General features: G+C 41.6%; 4 protein-coding genes across 6 annotated transcripts; 1 reads left to right on the plus strand and 3 right to left on the minus strand.

The window, feature by feature from the left end:
• On the minus strand, nucleotides 1-2,580 carry LOC115817463 (ras-related protein Rab-20-like). Its single transcript, XM_030780769.1, has 2 exons — nucleotides 2,391-2,580; nucleotides 1-622 (listed from the first exon to the last, which is right to left on the minus strand). The coding sequence occupies exons 1-2, from the start codon at nucleotides 2,578-2,580 to the stop codon at nucleotides 54-56; spliced, it is 759 nt and encodes a 252-aa protein (XP_030636629.1). The 3' UTR covers nucleotides 1-53.
• Nucleotides 2,581-4,751: 2,171 nt separating this feature from the next.
• Nucleotides 4,752-10,785, minus strand: cars2 (cysteinyl-tRNA synthetase 2, mitochondrial). 2 transcript variants are annotated; one of them, XM_030780313.1, is made up of 15 exons: nucleotides 10,274-10,785; nucleotides 10,126-10,176; nucleotides 9,595-9,712; nucleotides 9,270-9,341; nucleotides 9,008-9,113; nucleotides 8,821-8,901; nucleotides 8,581-8,710; nucleotides 8,073-8,206; nucleotides 7,766-7,833; nucleotides 7,605-7,671; nucleotides 7,045-7,183; nucleotides 6,659-6,782; nucleotides 6,204-6,302; nucleotides 5,842-6,063; nucleotides 4,752-4,955 (listed from the first exon to the last, which is right to left on the minus strand). In XM_030780313.1, exons 1-15 carry the CDS (start codon nucleotides 10,519-10,521, stop codon nucleotides 4,887-4,889), a joined length of 1,728 nt encoding a protein of 575 aa, XP_030636173.1. In that variant the 5' UTR covers nucleotides 10,522-10,785; the 3' UTR covers nucleotides 4,752-4,886. The 2 variants fall into 2 exon arrangements, with proteins under 2 accessions (XP_030636173.1, XP_030636175.1); XM_030780315.1 differs by having other exon boundaries at nucleotides 5,842-6,060; nucleotides 8,581-8,701; nucleotides 8,812-8,901.
• A 996-nt stretch (nucleotides 10,786-11,781) lies between these two features.
• Nucleotides 11,782-14,355, plus strand: LOC115816950 (inhibitor of growth protein 1-like). The gene is made up of 2 exons (XM_030780147.1): nucleotides 11,782-11,980; nucleotides 13,266-14,355. Exons 1-2 carry the CDS (start codon nucleotides 11,845-11,847, stop codon nucleotides 13,997-13,999), a joined length of 870 nt encoding a protein of 289 aa, XP_030636007.1. The 5' UTR covers nucleotides 11,782-11,844; the 3' UTR covers nucleotides 14,000-14,355.
• A 1,474-nt stretch (nucleotides 14,356-15,829) lies between these two features.
• On the minus strand, nucleotides 15,830-17,874 carry LOC115816900 (ubiquitin-conjugating enzyme E2 A-like). 2 transcript variants are annotated; one of them, XM_030780074.1, is made up of 6 exons: nucleotides 17,771-17,874; nucleotides 17,381-17,461; nucleotides 17,054-17,079; nucleotides 16,824-16,913; nucleotides 16,473-16,561; nucleotides 15,830-16,239 (listed from the first exon to the last, which is right to left on the minus strand). In XM_030780074.1, exons 1-6 carry the CDS (start codon nucleotides 17,812-17,814, stop codon nucleotides 16,111-16,113), a joined length of 459 nt encoding a protein of 152 aa, XP_030635934.1. In that variant the 5' UTR covers nucleotides 17,815-17,874; the 3' UTR covers nucleotides 15,830-16,110. The 2 variants fall into 2 exon arrangements, with proteins under 2 accessions (XP_030635934.1, XP_030635935.1); XM_030780075.1 differs by lacking the exon at nucleotides 16,824-16,913.
• Between the last annotated feature and the right edge of the window lie 479 nt (nucleotides 17,875-18,353).

An 18,353-nucleotide genomic window follows, 5' to 3' on the forward strand; every position in this document is an offset into this window, starting at 1 on the left:
CACTCAAATCATTTCACATTTAGAGTGCTATTTGGGGTTAATCTGGAATTCCCTTACACACAACACTGGGCCTTCTTGCTCTTCACCTCGTCGTGCGATCCATCGAGGTCAACGGTGGGCGAATCTCTTTCAGAACGTTTCTTGAGAATCGACGGGAGCACCAGCTCAAACAGCGTCTCAAAGAGCGTGTCCACATTGTAGCCTGTCTTAGCACTCGTCTCGAAGCACATCCGCTCCGCCGGGGGGCTGCTCTCCTCGTCCATCGCACGGTAGCGTACGATTCGGCTGTAGAGGGCTATGGCGTCCTCGCGACTCACCTGCTTGTGAACGGTGGTGGGCGAGGCCGGAGGGGTGGGGCAGGACGGGTGCGGCGTGATGCCGACTCCGCCCCCTTCTTCTGGCCCCACCCCCTCCGGCGTCAGGGCCTGCGCTTGCACGTCGGTCAGGTCGGCCTTGTTGCCGGCGACAGCGAAGATGCAGTCGCTGTTGGCAGAGTCGGTTAGCGCCAGAAAACGCTCCTCCAGCTCGACCAGACTCTGCCAGTTGGTGACGTCGTACGTGAGGATAATGGCAGCGGCCCCACGGCAATACATAGACCCCAGTCCGTGAAACTGCTCTCGACCTGTCGACAGATACCTCTGATGAGAAACAGCCAACACAGACAAAAAATGGAGCACAGCTGTCTGGCTAAGAAGTCCTGGTTTGTGTAATCCACCCGGGGGGGGGGGGGGGCATCTTATATTATGGTGACATTAACGTGAATATTCAGATTGAGATGGACTGGTGTTGAATTTTGGTGTATGTAAACATCCTGAGAATTATGCCTCTCTAACAGCTGTTTCAAATAGAATGAACTGCATTTTATTTTATCTGAACGTCTACAAAGTCAAAACAAATGGCACAAACATCTTTCTTCATTTCAAATGCTTCCACTTTAAAAGGGAATAAAAAAAACAACATTTTGCACTTCTCATGTGAGATGAAGAGACTATCTTCATATGTGGATGTCACGCCAAAACTTGGCTGTTGTCACATAAACTACATTATGTTGTCACATAAACTACACTATGTTGTCAACTCTACCATCTGTAATTGTTAGATCTCTATCCTCAATCTAGACACCACAACGATAATTTGTTATCTTAAAACACAATCTGCCACAGGGAGAAAAATCTGCAACATCTAAATGACGTCTCAAGCAACGCTATTAAGAACTTAAAGAGCTGCGTGTTAATTAGGTCCTCTTAACAACTGTATTAAACTGGCTTTGTTGAGTTAAACAACTGAATTTCACTCATGTTAACACATTTCCTGGAAGGACAGGTTTAAATTTGAAAAGACCAATTAACACTTGAGGACTATCAGACATCTTAGACAAATAATGACACAATTCATCTTTGCTTGGTGGATAACACCAGTGAATAACTTTGAGATGCCAACTTGAACTCTGACTTGCTATGCTACAGTACTGTTCAGTCCTGCAATGTACCTGCATCGTGATTTATACAAATTGTTTCCAAATATGGGACTGTATAGGACAATTTAAACGATTTGCCCACGGACACAAGTTTCCCTGCTAATACCGTTTCAGGAACTGAAAGATTAGCGGCAACAGTGCTCGTTAGATCATAGTGACCGCTCAATCTGTCAATCACGTACGGAACGAAGTAATTGAGTAACGTTGTACTTTCCCGGTTTCTATTCCAGTACAGTTCTGCGCTCTGATTTGAGTTTGTGCTGTGTGCAAACTAGTCTCACTGGTTGCAAAACCAGGTACAAACTTCGATTTGAGCCGTCTAATTGTCACAGTTAAAATATCTGCTCCGCTTCGTTGGCAACGGTAGAGATAGGTTACTTAGGCTTACCTAATTATGACTTAAACCCATAACCCACCTCCCAAAAGGCAAGTTTTTTTCTTTTGTCTCATTTCGAACTCCTGAACTGAATTAAAGGATTGTCGATTTACGGTGAACTTGATCACATGTCGATTTCAGAGGAACTCCATCACATGTAAACCACTAGACTAGACTTTAAATGCCTCAGGATACGGGCGAAAGGTTAACTCCGAGAATGAGGCTTCTCTGCCAAAAGAAGGAAAGATGAACTTGAATGTGATATCACATTGCATCACGTGCATTAACTATAGTCCTGGTGACGTCGAACAATAACCAAGGCACGAGATGATACATACAGCCCAATTAATATTTCGATATACTAACTTTTCCCATCGAATTCATGGATTTTAATTATCAAAAGCAGCGGTGGACAATTACCCTGGGTTTAATGCAGCATCTTAAGATTTTTTTTTCTTCTCCCAATAATTTCAACACTTGAACAACAAAGAATGAACCTGAAAACTGTTTCAGGTTTCTGTAACAGGTGGTACCTACCTGCTGTGTCCCAAATGGAGATGTTGTACGGACCCCACTGTTTCAAGAAGAAAGCTCCCCCGACTGTGCTCAGTGTATCTTTAAAACACCTTTCAGTGTACCTGTGCAACAATGAGGTTTTACCTACGTTCATGTCCCCTAAAATCACCAATTTAATGTCAGGTTTTCTCATTTTTCCTGGCCCAGGCATACTCCTGCTCACGCGGCGTCTAGAAACTTTAAGTGGAGACGCTGATTCTATCTCAATCCTGTAATTGATGTTCATTAAAACGTGTGTCGTACGAAAAATAAATAGATAAAACACGTCTCACGGTTTTATCAACTGTATAAATCTGTCGGGTGGTCTTCAGTTTGGGCGTGTATAATAGAAAAACAACAAAACCGAGAAACGCATGAGATCTCTTCGAGACGCAGCAAGAAGATTTAAACTTTGGCAAATCGTCAGCTGTTTGTTCCAGTTCCCAACGAGGTCAAACCGCTTCTGCCTTCGTTCGCCCCTAGTTTACTTCAGAGATGATGACGAAACAGGAAATTCACGAGGCACAAACTGCTGAAAATCCTAAAATATTGCACAATATTGACTCAGCTCTGGAAAACGGTCGCAATAATGCACACTGCACTGAATAGTGCGTGTGACCGACCCTCCATACGTTCTTTAAAAAAGATACAGAATCTCTTTACACTGTTTTTGTGTGGTAAATGAATGCCCACACATATGTTTGACCTCACGGGTAAAAAAAATGTAAATGAAGGCCACATTATAGTCCAGTGCACAATACAACTACGTATTTATATTTTCACAGAGGGAAACGGGAAACCGAATTTGCGCAGTCATCTTGTAACAACTGACAGAGCATATAGCCAAGTTTTAACCTCTCTTTAAAGCGTAACTTGAATACATTTTCAGTTTTCAGTTTCTGATGGCATATTGCAGAAGTTAGGATTTCTCAGCTGGACGAATGGAGTTAAAATGCCCCGATTGTGTCATAAGATTAATGCTTTGACGTCATCTCACTGAACAGTTTTGATTTTTTTTTGGATCAAGTGATCACGCTGACAGAAAATACTTCAACTCTCATCTAATTACTGTGCTTGTCTGTGTTCATATTTGTGTGAAGTTACCCGGGCTGGAATGGAGAAGTCTACTGAAATAATGAAAAGGACATTGAAGGGTATTGATATTACAGTGAGTCTACTCCAGAGCCTTGGATATACACATGAATCAAAGTTACTTAGACTTGCTTCCCTAAACACCTGAGAAGTTTCCCAGCTTATACACACATAATTTCTCCCACTCGCACAAAGTGCTTTTAACTGATTTAGGAGGGCTGCTTCAGCACTGGAACCCAAACAATGAGGTTAAAGGAGCTATTGAAGAGACTGAGCAATGCTGGTCGGCACCAACTTGAGCAATTCATAGAAAAAAAAAAACCAAACAAACAAAAAAAAAAACCCCAATATTGGATTCTGCGGTAATTGGTTACCTGCGTAAAGATGGGGAACAGTTACAGGCACAATCTAAAGGTTTCCAGTGAAATATTCTTAAATGCAACTAGAACTAGAAACAGTCATACTAAAATAAAAGCCTAGGGGGGTGGCAAAAGTAAAAGTAGAAGCACTCTTGCTGAAAAAAAAAAAAAAAATTACCCCGAGTTAAACAGACAACTGTTTTTGTAAATTGTAAATGAGAGACTATTTTACTCTTAAGTATTTGTCAGGAGGGATACTTTTGCTCTACTGAGAGGACTTTTTTTAGCAAGAGTACTTCTACTTTTTGCACCCCTGTGATGCAGTATGGTTAACTTGATCAATGCATCTTTAGAAGCAAAATAACTGGTTTGTGGAGGCTGCTCAGGTTGCTAATGCCACATTTTGGTTTTGTAGGGTAAATATATGTTGGACCCCTACAGTAAAGCAAAACAAAAAAAACAAACAATCAAGTAAGCAAAAACAGATAAAAGCCATCAGCCTTCAAAACATTTCTTGTCAACAGGTAAGTACAAAACATTGGAGAACTGCCATAGCATTCCCTAACAGTTCATTTCTGTGTTCTCACAGATATTCTTATGAGCAACAACATTCAGTGCTTTAAACTTCCTCGCGAGAACAAAATGGCAAAACATAAAGCGTATCTATCATTGATTCATCTGAATAACAGACAACAGGACAACCATCAAGATCATCATCATCATCCTCAATCACCATCATCTCCACTGTCATCATAATCATCATTGTCGTCATCAGCTTCTTCTTCTTCATTAACCATAATGTTTTTGAGTCGCCATGGTTCTGTCGTCTTCTAGAGTTCTAAGTGTTCTGATGCTCATTTATTAAAAAAAAAGAAAAAAAAGAAGTGGATTTAATGAATTGAAGTTCCAACGGACGATCGTTTAAATGTTGGCAGTCTTTCATTCGTTCAGTCCGCATCGCCTGAGGCTTTCCAGTCATTTGCCCCCGCAGCGTTGGTTCGGAAATCCACGCTTTATCACAGGATGTCTACTTCTCCTCCTCCTTCTTCTCCTGTCGTGGCTGTGTGATCTCCCATGTCGAGTTGACTCCTCGGTCCTGTGATCAAATACAGCAGGCATGAAGATAAGCTCTTTAGTAAACACAAAACTTGTAAAAAAAAAAAGAAAAAAGTTTACACTGTTAAAACAGGTCAGTGAGGACTGGTATAATGTATGCATTTCTATATATCAACGAATAACAGTTTAAAAGAGATTGGGTGAAAAGAAAAAAAAAAGTTAACAGTATTATTCATTTTTGAATTATTCATTAGAATGATCAGATCCCCAACTAGCTATGTTTTACATGGTACCTGGTGTGCTTTGCCTACAAGAACTATTGCTACTGCTCCTCAATCCACCTGGATTTCTCTCCCCTGCTGTATGAATGTAAATTAGAGCCAAACGGATGCAGCAAAGTGAACCTGCTGTGACCTGACTGGCTGGTTCTGTCTGGAGCTCTTATACACGTCTCCCTTTTGCCCTATGCCACAACCTTCACTCCATCACTGCCAGACAAGCCTGTGCTACATCATCCAAACTAATCGTCACATTCTTGGCAGGACCATTCTGTTAGCTGTGTTTCGAATCCAAACTCTAACAATAATTACCTTCTAGAAATTCACAAGCCTCCTGAAGACTCATTTAATACAAGACTAAAAGCTGATCAGCCACCATCTCGTGTTCAGACCCCATTTACTTTTTCTACGACTTTCTCTATGTCCTTTCTACTTTTAGACATTATTTACTAAATCTCTGTTTCGAGATGTTACATTATAAAAACAGAGAATGTCAATGTGCATTATTCAATTTTTGAACACTGTCCTTGGTCCTCGACACTTTCAAGCTAAACGTATTATTATCGCTATTAGAATTAATTATTATTCACCATAAACTTGTTCATAACTAAAGCAATCACATTTTGTGATCACATCTAGTGTTCCAACCTTGATGTGAACGCCCAGAGGGGCTAGATCCCTACGCAAGACATCACAGGCCTTCAGTAGAGGTAGTCTGTCCGGGCGTGGCCGCTTACTGCCCCCCTGTCCCCCAGACTGAGGGGTCTGCTCGTCTACGGAGAGAGCGAAAGCTCGCACTTCACTCCGAAACTGCACCAACTGCTCCACCACGTTGTGCAAAACAGCAGATGAGTCTCCTGCCAGGGACTCCTACGGAAGAGTAAGAGATGTGTATAATTTTAGAGGATTATGGATTATTTCAGTCTTTGATGCCTGGATGACTAAGGAGCTATGATATGTGGTGGACTTGGTTTCTTGGTGCCTTAAGTTAATTTTTTCATATATCAAACCTTTTCCTCTTGCAGGTTCACTCCCAGGATGTCCATAATCTCCCTGATGTAGGATAGCATCGCCCCAAACACAGCTGGACTTCTGGATGACTTATCAGTCTTAGGAGAGAGGGAAATCAGACAGTTGAGATAAACAGACTATGGAGATAAATATGAGATAATATTTAGAGAATAAGTTTAACAGATCAAGACTGCATACATAGAAGGCAACTGATCCAGTTAAACCAAGACATTGTGCAAAAGCTCCCAAATCTTTAAAAAGATGAAAAAATGGTCTATATTTACAAACATTTTGGAGTCGAAAGAGGCTATATTCACTTTAACACACAATAAAGGGCAAGATAAAACCATCAAAATTATGATTTAAAAATTGGTGCAGAGGTACATTCAAGATACCACGATAAATGTCTCCTTGAATCTATAAAGCTTAGCAAATCCAGCCCAGGATGCGTTACCTTGGTGATGGGCTGGAGCTGACAGTTCCCATGGTGAATGAGGTTCATGATTGCAACAACAGCCTTCGGAGTGTCAAAGTCATCTGCCAAGGCCGTTCGAACGCTAGCTTGGGTAGCGGATAACCTTTGAAAACGGAGAAAAGTCAACCGGACGCGTGGCGCGTCCCGTTGTGTAGAAACACTGCAGGTGACTTTTACTCGATTTCTGAGCTCAAGGAACAAGTAACAGATGCACAGTGCAAACAATTCAACATTCCTGCGTTGCTTCAAGCCTTTCCCATTCTAACCTTAAAATGTGACACTAACTAAACTTAAAATACTCGTAGGTCTCTTGTGCAGGACCAAACTTTCGCAGAGAGGTTTTGCGGTTTTCCAAGTTCTCTTACTTTTCCCAAAGGACCCCTTCATCTACTGGTTGGCATTGGAGCTGGCCTTGCATGTAGGCCTGGGCACTGTGGCTAAAGGCAGAGATGGTATCCAAAGAGCAGCGAGCTTCGTTCATACTGGCAGGACTGTAGTCAATAGCTGGGGGAAGGAACAAACGAACACACGATGAGGACAGTCCTTGGTTTACGACGAACCACTTTTTGGCACACAAGCTGAATAGACAATCTACATCGGCGATTCTCAACTCCAGCCCTGGGGGCCCACTGTCCTGCACGTCTTTGTTTTAACTCCTATTTGTCACAGTTAATTGAGCTAATCAAGGGCTTGATGATTAATTGATCAGTGGAATCGGGTGTGTCAGTCCTGAGTTAAAACAAACACGTGCAAGACAGCGGGGCCCCCAGCAGGGCTGGAGTTGAGAATCCCTGATCTACATGACAGTGTTTGTGAATTTGGTCTTCTTCTTGAACTGAGTGAGCACTGGTTCTTCATGAACCCTTCTCCATAGAAAGCTGCACATTAGCCGTGAACAAAGACTATGCAGCACTGTAAAACCTACCAGATCTGTACTTGGTCAACAGGCAAAACATTCTGAACTCATTGGAAGTGTAGGACTGTAGAAACTCCTGAAAATATACAGAAAGAGGCATCTGACACCTCCCTTAACACACTGAAAATCTTGGTTTAAAAAGAGACTTATTTTAGGATGGGATATTTTACCTTTATGGTTATGTAATTCTTTAAGGACTTGGACATCTTCTCTGTACTTCCTTTTAAATGCAGGTGCCCTTGAGAGTACAGTGAATGTTTATGTAACTTCCTTTGCCACAGATAAAAGATTTCTATCAAGTTTTCTTGGTAAATTAAATGTTTTGACTGCGCTCAGCATTATTTCTGCTTTTAATGAGAAAAAAAGTCTCTCATAGCTTCTTATCGAAGAAACATCAAATTAAGTCAGCAGCAAAATCCTGGCTCTTCCCGCCGGTACACAGTTGCACACACACGCCAATCATAAAAGCGGCCTTACCTGAGTGAAGGAAGTAGTTGCCCCATTGCTTACATTGGTGGTAGGCCTCACACTGAGCGATCTCGTTCTCGTGGTGTGGGAAGGCCAAGTCGATTCCCCCAGAATGGATATCCAATCGGTTCCCAAACACAGAGCTGTAGATGACGCATGCCGAAACAAAAACCCGACAACACTTACAACTACCATTAATGTCGTCCATAGAGACAGTGGCTCAGAATGCAAAGAGACAATACCAAGATGAAAGTCATGACATGAATTCAACATGAAGGTCCTTCATTTCTCTACTGTAACAACAAGATTCTATTATTTCCGACATTAAGCATGAAGAGAAAATACAGGCCACTGAAGAAGCTTCAGTTAATCACCTCTGACAGATATATTCACTTAGAAAGGAAAGCACAACCGAACCAGAGCTAGAAACAAGGTCAAAGTGAGCTTTACAAAATCCAGCACACTGAGGACCTCATGCAGAAATGTGCCCTGGACGACTGAAGACGGGTTCCATTACCTGGCAATGGTGGAGCATTCAATGTGCCAACCTGGCCTTCCATTCCCCCATGGAGACTCCCAGTAAGGTTCCCGTGGCTTGGATGCTTTCCACAACGCAAAATCCCGTGGATCCCGTTTTTCTCCATCAGCTAGAAAAACAACAACATCATCAATAATAAGAAAAAGGCACATCCTGGACGACATGTACAAATGTTTAAGAACCTACTGAAACTGGATTAATGGAACAGACTAAACATACCTGTCTCCGGAACTGTACTTCCCAGGTTCACCAGTTTACCATAGCGATTACCAATGGACTGTGTATCAAAATAAACATCCCCTGGATGAAGAACGAGCAGATTTTTTTAAAAGTTTTGCTAAATCACTGATTCTGAATGACACATTATAGAGTTACCTATAAGCATATACCCATAGTGAAATCTGACCTTGACTTGTGGCGTAACCATGTCCATTTTGGATAATGCGTTCAATGAAAGCTATTATCTGAGGTATATTCTCTGTGACTCTCATGTAGACGGCCGGAGGAATGACCTAAAGGATTTTAAAAAGAAAAGCAGAAAAGCCAAAAAAAGGTCGTCGTGGTTTCTCGTAACTAGTAACCGCATCACATTGTGGAAGTGTCCATCTTGTGTGTTTTTCCATCAATAAAGAACTAAATTTGAACAAAAGTTAAAAGTTGCTTTATACCTTCAATGCGTGCATATCCCTTTTGAAGTCTTCTTCATACATTCTAGCAAGCACTGTTGGAGAAATGTTCTCCTGTCAAAAAACAAAAACATTCCGTTCAATGCTCACCAACTCAGATAAAAGCAGTCCACAAACAATAGGCACTTTAGTCCACAAATCCATTCACAGATGTAATTTTAACACATTTGAGTTGGTCTCACTTCAAAACTCGCGCGAAAAATCACGCACAGTCTTTGGTTAGAAATTGTGACAAACAGAACAATATTAATGATATTAATTCAAATAATATGGGATAATATACAAACAGGCCACTGGATGCGCTCACCTTGAGGCTTCTCTGTATGATCTTATCGTCAATGTCTGTGATGACCATGACGTGTATTACGTTAACTCCGAATACCCTGGATAAAATCCGCTGCAGAATGTCAAATCGCACATAAGAGCTGGACAGAACATAAGAAGATAGATCCGAATTAATCCGCTTGATAGGTAATGGCGAAACCTCAGATCATAGCACCATTCTGAAATTGCAGTCAAAGTAACACACCTGGCTCTGACAACTGGTGCACGTTAGTATATATTTACCGTAGTTAATGTAGCTCTATATGTGTAGTGTTAATGTAGACTTGCATGCATTCTCCTTTTAACTGCTATGTGTTTTATACTTGGCAGTGATGTAGAAGAGTCCACTTTGTTTACAAGTTCCACTGAATTCTCCTGTACACATGGCCACACACCTGTGTCGTCATACACGACTAAAAAGCTCGTCTGATGAAATGATACAATACAAACTGATTTTCAAAAAAAAAGCAATGAATGGAGCAACGGCACGTATACAGACACACCGAAAACTCACCATGCGTGTCCGAGATGAGCATGGTCATAAACCGTGGGTCCACAGCTGTACCTTCAAAGTAACAACAAAGCACGATCATTGTGTGACATGCTATGAGGCAAAACCCCCAAGAAGTCCCAGGTGTAAGAGGAAGCATGCTATTTCTTACCAAGTGGCAATTCCCTCCTGTGTCAGCACTAAAGGTTCTTTCTGTTTGGTAAGACTGTTGTAGGTCCGTATGCCTGTGTCAAAGCCTGTTGGTTTGAGCCATCTCTTCTCCGGCTCTGAACATGAGGCATTGCTGTTGAATGCCAACGGCGTTGCCCTAAATGAATCGTGTGTGCCATATCTAGTTTTGCAGCTTAAATTCAGCGACTTCGCATGTCTGACTAGTGTTCTGTAAAACCTCATTGTCATCTGTTAGTCGTAGCTTCGGTGGCACGGTGGTACATTTGCACTACGTCCAATGATGTAACTTCGCGGAGGTGTGTTCCGCTCTGATGACAACTGTCTAACAGCGTCCTTCGGTCGTTTGGCTAAATAAACGTACATCCAGAATTTTAAACCGAATATTTCTAAAATAGTTAGACTAACTGTATGTAAGGCTGTGTTCGGACCCCTGCCTTCGTTTTTAAATGTCACTCACACAGGCGGACAAATCCCAAAGTTCATTTCAGTTACCGTTTGATCTTTGAACGTCAGATCGGGGAGACTATAATGGTTCGGAAGAAAATGAGGTCGCGGGAGAGAGCGGACTGTTTCATTTGTTATTGCAGAGACAGTAATGTTAATTTCAAGATGGCTGCGCACTGCAGAGCTTGCATGGGGAGAGGAAGGACAGAGTGTAAACGCATAGCTAACTGTCCTATGGCTTGCCAACTATTTTCTGAATGTGCGTTAAGATGAAAATCGTAATAAGAATCATTCGAACTCAGAACGGTTGCGAAACACCTGATTCCCGTAGAGCTTTAACTACCAAAAAGTATACCCAAAGACGTACGTACATTTGCGGTATGTGATGTAGTGTGAGGCGGGGTTAATAATGACGTAAATATATTTACTCGCCCCTTGTATCTCATTGGCGGACAGTAGCGAATTCCAAATAGTTGCAATACCAGCCCGTTTCTCTTTTAAGTTGTTTTAGTATAAACACAACTGAAACACAGCGAAAAGGGTAAAAAAAATGAAAAGCCCTCTTCAATGGTGGATAGCGCCACACTATAATTTTAGCTGTATGCTACTATATCATCATCAATGGTTTGCTAAGCAGAAACGGCGCACCAGAACACTAAGTAATGTTATGACTTCCGTTTAGAATTTCTGTGTAGGTTTATGTCTATTCATATACACTGTACTGAAGCCTATTTATATTTGCCTAACAAGGCGGGTGATCCATTTACAACATTTGACGCATGCGCATTTGTACACCGACTGTTTCCCAAGTGTTTGAAACTACTAGGAGGACCTCCACGTTGGAGTCAAGTAATGCGGCACAGAGGAATATATTTCATAAAATGGACATCAGTGCCATTAACATTTTACAGTGTTATGTATTTATACGTGTTGTTTGACTGAGGATCAGACTGAACCAGCATTTTTTTTTTTGAGGTTTGATGCAGGGCTGTGGGTATTTTACCGTGTTCTGCCTGAAGTGCTTACTCGCGAAGAACAAATGTGCCTTGTTTTTGACATTTTCCAGACGGATTTACAAGTAATAGAGGAGAGCAACCGGAATAAAAAATGTTGAATACCGCTGGCTGGGACCCTCTCCACGTTGCCAACTATGTTACAGAATATTTAGACTTGGTTGAGTCGTTGCCTTTCGACCTACAAAGAAATGTATCTCTCATGAGAGAAATTGATGCTAAATATCAAGGTAAGATTATGCTATTTTGGGTTTTACCAAAGTCTGTGTCAGAGATGGCGAAGGTTCCAATAGTAACCTTTTAATTCGAGAAAATACACTGCACGGTGCGGGTAAAACAATAGACTTCTGCCTGACCGAGATGTAAACGGTAGATTTGTACCAATAAGTGAGGGTAGTTTTCCAGTCGAGTCCGTGGTCCTTCTGTTGCATGTGTGATTCAATGACCTGTTCTTGATTTCTCTAAACAAAAGGATCGTCAACATTTATCCTGCGAACAATTTAGGGAATGGCGATACGATAACCCGGCGCTTTTCTACTTTGTTGTCGGTTGTGCAGCCTACAGAATGCAGTCTAGTGTTTTGAATAGTCTGTCTCTTGACAACGGACCGAAAAACGATTTTAAACGCAAAACCATCGAACGGTTGTCACTTCTCTCGGTGCAGTCTGTCGTCATTTTTAATCACAGTGACTCTTGCAGATCACCGACTCTAAAGTCACTTTATTAAACTGACGAAATGTATAACAAAACCGGACTAAACTGAATGTTGGCTGCTTATTACAGACAATACCTTTGACACTTGAATCTGTAGCAATGTGGTTTACTTTGTCTTTGGTGGAGTCACGTAGCTCATCGCTCTGACTTGTTTCTTTGCAACATAAACTGAGAAATGTCGCATTTGTGCTATTGAAATGATGTCATGTCGGGATGCATAATTCGCAAAAATACACCATTTTATTTGTATCTTGGTAACAGAAGTAACGTTACTGATTACCCGGTACCTTAACCTACGAAGTGCGTCAACCCTTTTGTAGCGTTAGAGAGATACGGGCATGTAATATGTACTATAGATTTTATTTGCATAGCCAACAAACTCCACCCTTCTGTCTGTAATTGGACGGACCATGTGACGCTTCTCGGGTTCCTCATCGGTGAAAGTGTAGCAATTGGTTAAGAGAATCAGCAAGGCGTTTGGAGCCCGCCCATTCCGGACGTACCGGGGGCAGTTCTTAAGTTTTGGTTGGTCTTCTAGCACTACACGGGGCGGGACTCCGGTTATTTCTAAATTGTGATTTGCTGCATGGTAATAATAAGGAAAGGAGTCGGAGTGGCTGCCAAGTGTTTACGCCGTGGATCGGAGAAACTGAGTTCAGCAGTGTAGACGGACCAGACTCAAACCTTTCAGCGCCTTACTTTCCTTTCTCTGTCTGAGAAGCGAATAGATTGCATACGTCATCTTCTCTTACAAAAATTTAACCGTACAGATTTAAAGATGGAATTATGTATGTTTCGCAGAGATCCTCAAAGAGTTAGACGAGGCTTATGAGAGACACAGACAAGAGGAAGATCCAGTCCAGAGGAGGCGTTTGCTGCACTGCATTCAGAGAGCTCTGATCCGCAGCCAGGAGCTGGGCGATGAGAAGATCCAACTGGCCAGTCAGATGGTGGAGCTGGTGGAGAACCGCAGTCGGCAGGTGGACAGCTTGGCCGAACTGCTGGAGGGACGACGCGAAACCCACGAGACCATGGCCACCACCACCTCCGCCATCGTAATGGGTAAGAGAAGAGAGGACGACAAGCGTCGAGAGGAGGCGCTGAGCTCCACCGAGAGGTTGTCGGGGGCCAACAAGCGCTCCCGGCGACAGAAAAACCACAGCAGCGAGAACAGGGAGAATTCGTCCGCCGGTCACCACGAGGAAACCATCACTGTTACAGTCAGAGAGAAAAGGGCCAAGACCTCCAAGAAGAAGAAGAGGTCGAAGGCGAAGGCGGAGAGGGAGGCGTCCCCAGCCGACCTGCCCATCGACCCCAACGAACCCACCTACTGCCTGTGTGAGCAAGTGTCCTATGGTGAGATGATTGGCTGCGACAACGACGAATGCCCAATCGAGTGGTTCCACTTTTCATGCGTAGGGCTGAACCACAAACCCAAAGGGAAGTGGTACTGTCCAAAATGCAGGGGTGAGACTGAGAAAACCATGGACAAAGCCTTGGAAAAATCCAAGAGGGAAAGGGCCTATAACAGGTAGCTGTATACCTGGTGTACTCTACAGAGTTGTTTTTATTTATGTCACGTAATCATGTTTATTTCTATACCTTTTTTTTCCCCCGTGTTTGTTTCATCCTTCGAAGGACCTGATTCATGTTTGGAATATTGTATTTTATGTTCGATTCATAACCTCTACCCCCACTAATGATGTCACAGTGAGAAATTTTACAATATCGTCATCCAGCTCCAGAGAATCAGCAGGTATTAACGAAGGCGATAATGCGATTCACTTCATGACGTCATTTTCTACAAAAAATATTACCCTGACAAACCCACTTACTGTCAAGGCATGCTCTAATGCCACATCAGTTGTATTCTTAAATAACGTTTTTAAGTTTTCTCTTTTAAGTTTTATCCACAAATGCAGACTTGTTGCATTCCACTATCTGTGGTAACTGCGTTTCAAGATTCCAAGAAGTAGCAGCTTTTCCTTGAAACAATGGGAATTTACAAAACCGCAGCTTTGCCACTTTAAACCTTAGCCTTATGTATCCCTTGTGCTCACTTAAAGGGGGCAGTAATGGTAGTCGTTTTACGGTTAGACGAACTAATGTGAAAGAAATGTTCATGGTATATAACCATTCTTGTATATTGTGAAAAATCTGTACTGTGACATCCTTAGCTGTGTGTTTTTCACTATGCTGGTTCAAGACTAAGGCAGTAGGCTTGTGACTATACTTAAAATAGTGTTTTGTCAAAGTGTGCATATGTAAATGTGTAATGACTCGTGTATCTAAGAGTGTTCTGTATGAGAAAATGGACAAAATTGTCCTTTTTTTTTTTGTTGTCAAAGCACTTTTTTTTAAAAAATGTTTTGTCCACATGCGGCATTAGGCATACATGTGGTGTTTAGTGTCCTATTTGAAATATCATGATTAGCGATATTAACAAAAGATAAACAACTAAATGAAGATATCTGTGCTGTGTGTTTCATCTCACTATTCAAACATTCTCGCAGAGGTGTGGCAGACAGTGACGTTACGGTAAGAGCCACAAACCGTATTATCGATGTCTCTTTCGTACATGTCAGCTATGAAGAACGACACTGGCTCTCTTCTTAATAGTACTCAGAAACTGTAAGTACAAACTAGTAACACTTTAATGAGGTATGTGGAAACGGTCAGAATTTGACCGTTAAAGAACACGTGCCAAATAACTCCTTTTCTTTCCCCTAAAGGAACATTAGGCAGGTGAGGGCAGGTAAAAGGGAAGTCTTGGCTCGTTCTGTCCAATCAGTGACGAGAAGAGCTACAAGCCACAGGCCAGTGAAATTCTCGAGTGGTTCGGTGAAAATGATCCGAGCTGCTGAAGCATTTCAGCCAGTAAACAAATCGTTTAAATCCATACCATATAAATAAACCACATCAATTTTGACTTCAAAGGATATCGAAAAAGAATCTGTGACACTTTGTTAGTAAAGGTAGCCCTTTAATGTCTAAACGATGAAAGGGAACTTTTTTTTTTTCTTTTTTTTTTTTAAAACAATCTGCACAGATACTGTACATGAAATTCAAGATCCATCCTAACAATATACAAGAGGGACACAAAAAGTGACAACACATTATGAAGAGTAAAATCACACATTTCATGCATACAAAAAAAAGGAGCACACAACACTGCATCATGGGATTTCAGAGGTGGGACAGTTCCAGTGCAGGCACAGACAATTCACAGATTTTCTTTTCTTTTTTTTTTTTCCCCCAGCACCACTCAAGTGAGGTTTCAACTCCATTAAAAAAAAGGCCATTGCATATTATCATCATCATCATCATCATCAACAACAACAACAAAAACATCATCATCATCATCATCATCATCATCATCATTCAGATTCACCTTATTTGGTTACTTCAACAGAGGGTAAGTAGAGCGCTCCAGACTGGAAAGAGTAAAAGTTCTCCAATACCGTTGGAAGGATGAGTGGGGATCGGGGGCGCGTGGGTGGGTAAAGTGCAGGAGACCTGTGTGTCAAAGAATAAGAGAGAGGGGGGGGGGATGTCCCAGCAAACACACAGCTAAACTAAAAAAAAAACAAAAAAAAACACTCAAGGTTTGCTGTTCTCAGGGCAGGAATGAAGGATGAGTGACCGGTCAACTGTCTCTCCAGCTTTGCTCAACAATGGCTGACACACGTTTCTCATACTCTCGCTTGTTTTCCTGGTAAAGCTGAGCAGCTTGGCTGTTTGCTGGACTGTTTGGGTTTGGTTCATCCAGCAAAGACTAGAGGGGAAATGAAAAAGAAACAGGCATCGATGAACAAATATTTTACGAACACAAATTAGCTGAAAACGACACAGCACAGTCAAAATGTGGTATCACAGCTTGATGCTTTTTGTTTTGTTTTTTTTGTTTGTTTGTGTGTGTGTGCAAAGTCTCCCTTATGTCAAGTATTTTCTTCATATTCTAGTGGTATAATAATCACGAATAACGAGTATTTGTTGAAAATGTTATACCTGGATAGATGTCAGAATTGAAGAAACGTCATACGTGGGACTCCAGCGGTTCTGAAGAATATCAAGACATATACTGCCATCTGCATAAACTGAAAAACGGAAGAAAGGCAGAAAAAAGTGAAGTAAACAGAATGGCTATTAAAAAAAAACTTCTGCATATGAACATAAAGCAGTTAATTAAGGCAATCAATCAAGTTCATTGCACAGTTAAGTTAATTAAAGCAGATACACTGTGATTTGTAAAGTGCCCCATACAATTGTTATCACTGATCAAGGCGATGATTCGGTATCGAGATACACATATTTAAACGTGTATCCGACTGATTTGAGAGAGAAGTCCTGTTTATGTACCATTTGGGTGAAACATCTTTGAGGTGAATCTCACTGTTGGTGGTTTATTGGGGTATTCTTCTGTAAACTCTACTGTCAGCTTAAAAGTACCTATTACAGGGGAGAATTTTGGATGATAAATACAAACACATTAAGTCAATGTATTTAAAAAACACACACAAGCACACACACACACACACACACACACTCCAGTATGAGGTAAAATATCTTAGGATAGCTGAGATTCTTACCATCTTCAAATGGAGTTCCTTCAGGTCTGTAATGAAAACAAAACCATCGCAAAGTGGTAGTTAATAACATGGCCTGACGCTTCACACAAACACACTCGTCGACCAAATTTCCCGAGCAGAATAAACGGTGAGTCGTTAACGTATGATGTGGAAAATAGTGAATGGAAATAAGGAACAGAGAGCCATGTGGATCGTTGCTGTTTAAAGGGGTGCTGAGGTGTCACGTGCAGTTTGGGTTACAGAATATCTCACTCCAAGCGAGAGACTATCTTTTCCCTGACACAGTAGACTAATATTTATTAGTTAAGCCCGCAGGCTGTTCCTTACCCAAATATAACTGCGTTCCACACCATAATGTTGTTTTCGGACGGGGCACCACTAACACCGGCCGGTGGATCTTCCTGAAGTCTGTTAAAATTACCGGAAAACATAAACAGTTACAAACAGCACCGCATTTAGATTACTGCTGTTGAACCACCATGTCAAGCGCTACAGATTAATGCAACGTGTGTCGACAGGATACAAATTTGAGATTTGTTGTCCAAGCAATCTCAACTGTAACAATTAAACGTATAGCATATATTGTTGATTTCAGTTAATATTCACATTAAAACAAGAAGTAAGTGTAATTACTTCGTGAATAACTAGTAACAACAACTAGCCTACTCCGAGGAAGGTGGTGCCGTTAAACAACTGGTCCATTCTTAAACAGTTCACCTTTTAAAATCCCGCATTAGTCGTCTTCTTGCTGGTGTAGACATCGTTGTAGATAGAGAACTGACCTAATACAGAAACATACGATGGAATTGTTATAATTGTTTTTCTCTTTAAGTCCTACTTCACGTCTTCCAGCTGACTACCTCATACGGTGTTTGGTTTCTATTTTGTGGCCCTGAACACGGAATTACAGATGAGACCATTATGTCTTTCATGAGACAGACTCAGGCCAGATATGCCCGTTTGTGACCTAACCTTATATAAATATCTAAAGTATTGTATAGATATTATGTGTACTGCGACACGCGTTTTATTTTCGAAAACAATAAAATATATGTTCGCAATACAACACACACACATATTCGCTACTTTATTTGCCCCCCTTTTTTGAAAACATGGAAGAGTCCACCTTGTAGGCGCGGTTTCGATGACGTTGTGAGCAGTGCAGTGAAGGTCGCTGCAGACAACAGGTGACGAGCGTGTGTTCGGACACGTGAGTCTTTGTGGTAGGGTGGGCTCAGGAGCTTCTCCTGGGAATAGTGCACTAATCAAATATCATCTTTTGTTGACTGTAGCAAGCAAC

The sequence above is a fragment of the Chanos chanos genome, chromosome 7 (genome assembly GCF_902362185.1).
Source record: "Chanos chanos chromosome 7, fChaCha1.1, whole genome shotgun sequence".
Lineage (NCBI taxonomy): Eukaryota > Metazoa > Chordata > Actinopteri > Gonorynchiformes > Chanidae > Chanos > Chanos chanos.

What these genes read in the sequence shown, in the direction of transcription:
- LOC115817463 (XM_030780769.1), bottom strand. Translation starts at nt 2,580, where the DNA reads ATGCCTGGGCCAGGAAAAATGAGAAAACCTGACATTAAATTGGTGATT. An exon ending in CTCCATTTGGGACACAGCAG is followed by an intron (nt 623 to 2,390) that starts GTAGGTACCACC and finishes ATCTGTCGACAG; the next exon opens with GTCGAGAGCAGTTTCACGGA.
- cars2 (XM_030780313.1), bottom strand. Translation starts at nt 10,521, where the DNA reads ATGACAATGAGGTTTTACAGAACACTAGTCAGACATGCGAAGTCGCTG. An exon ending in AAGTACAGTTCCGGAGACAG is followed by an intron (nt 8,711 to 8,820) that starts GTATGTTTAGTC and finishes TTGTTTTTCTAG; the next exon opens with CTGATGGAGAAAAACGGGAT. An exon ending in CTCTGGGCGTTCACATCAAG is followed by an intron (nt 4,956 to 5,841) that starts GTTGGAACACTA and finishes ATTTGATCACAG; the next exon opens with GACCGAGGAGTCAACTCGAC.
- LOC115816950 (XM_030780147.1), top strand. Translation starts at nt 11,845, where the DNA reads ATGTTGAATACCGCTGGCTGGGACCCTCTCCACGTTGCCAACTATGTT. An exon ending in AATTGATGCTAAATATCAAG is followed by an intron (nt 11,981 to 13,265) that starts GTAAGATTATGC and finishes TATGTTTCGCAG; the next exon opens with AGATCCTCAAAGAGTTAGAC.
- LOC115816900 (XM_030780074.1), bottom strand. Translation starts at nt 17,814, where the DNA reads ATGTCTACACCAGCAAGAAGACGACTAATGCGGGATTTTAAAAG. An exon ending in CTAATGCGGGATTTTAAAAG is followed by an intron (nt 17,462 to 17,770) that starts GTGAACTGTTTA and finishes TAATTTTAACAG; the next exon opens with ACTTCAGGAAGATCCACCGG. An exon ending in AAAGATGTTTCACCCAAATG is followed by an intron (nt 16,562 to 16,823) that starts GTACATAAACAG and finishes TCCGTTTTTCAG; the next exon opens with TTTATGCAGATGGCAGTATA.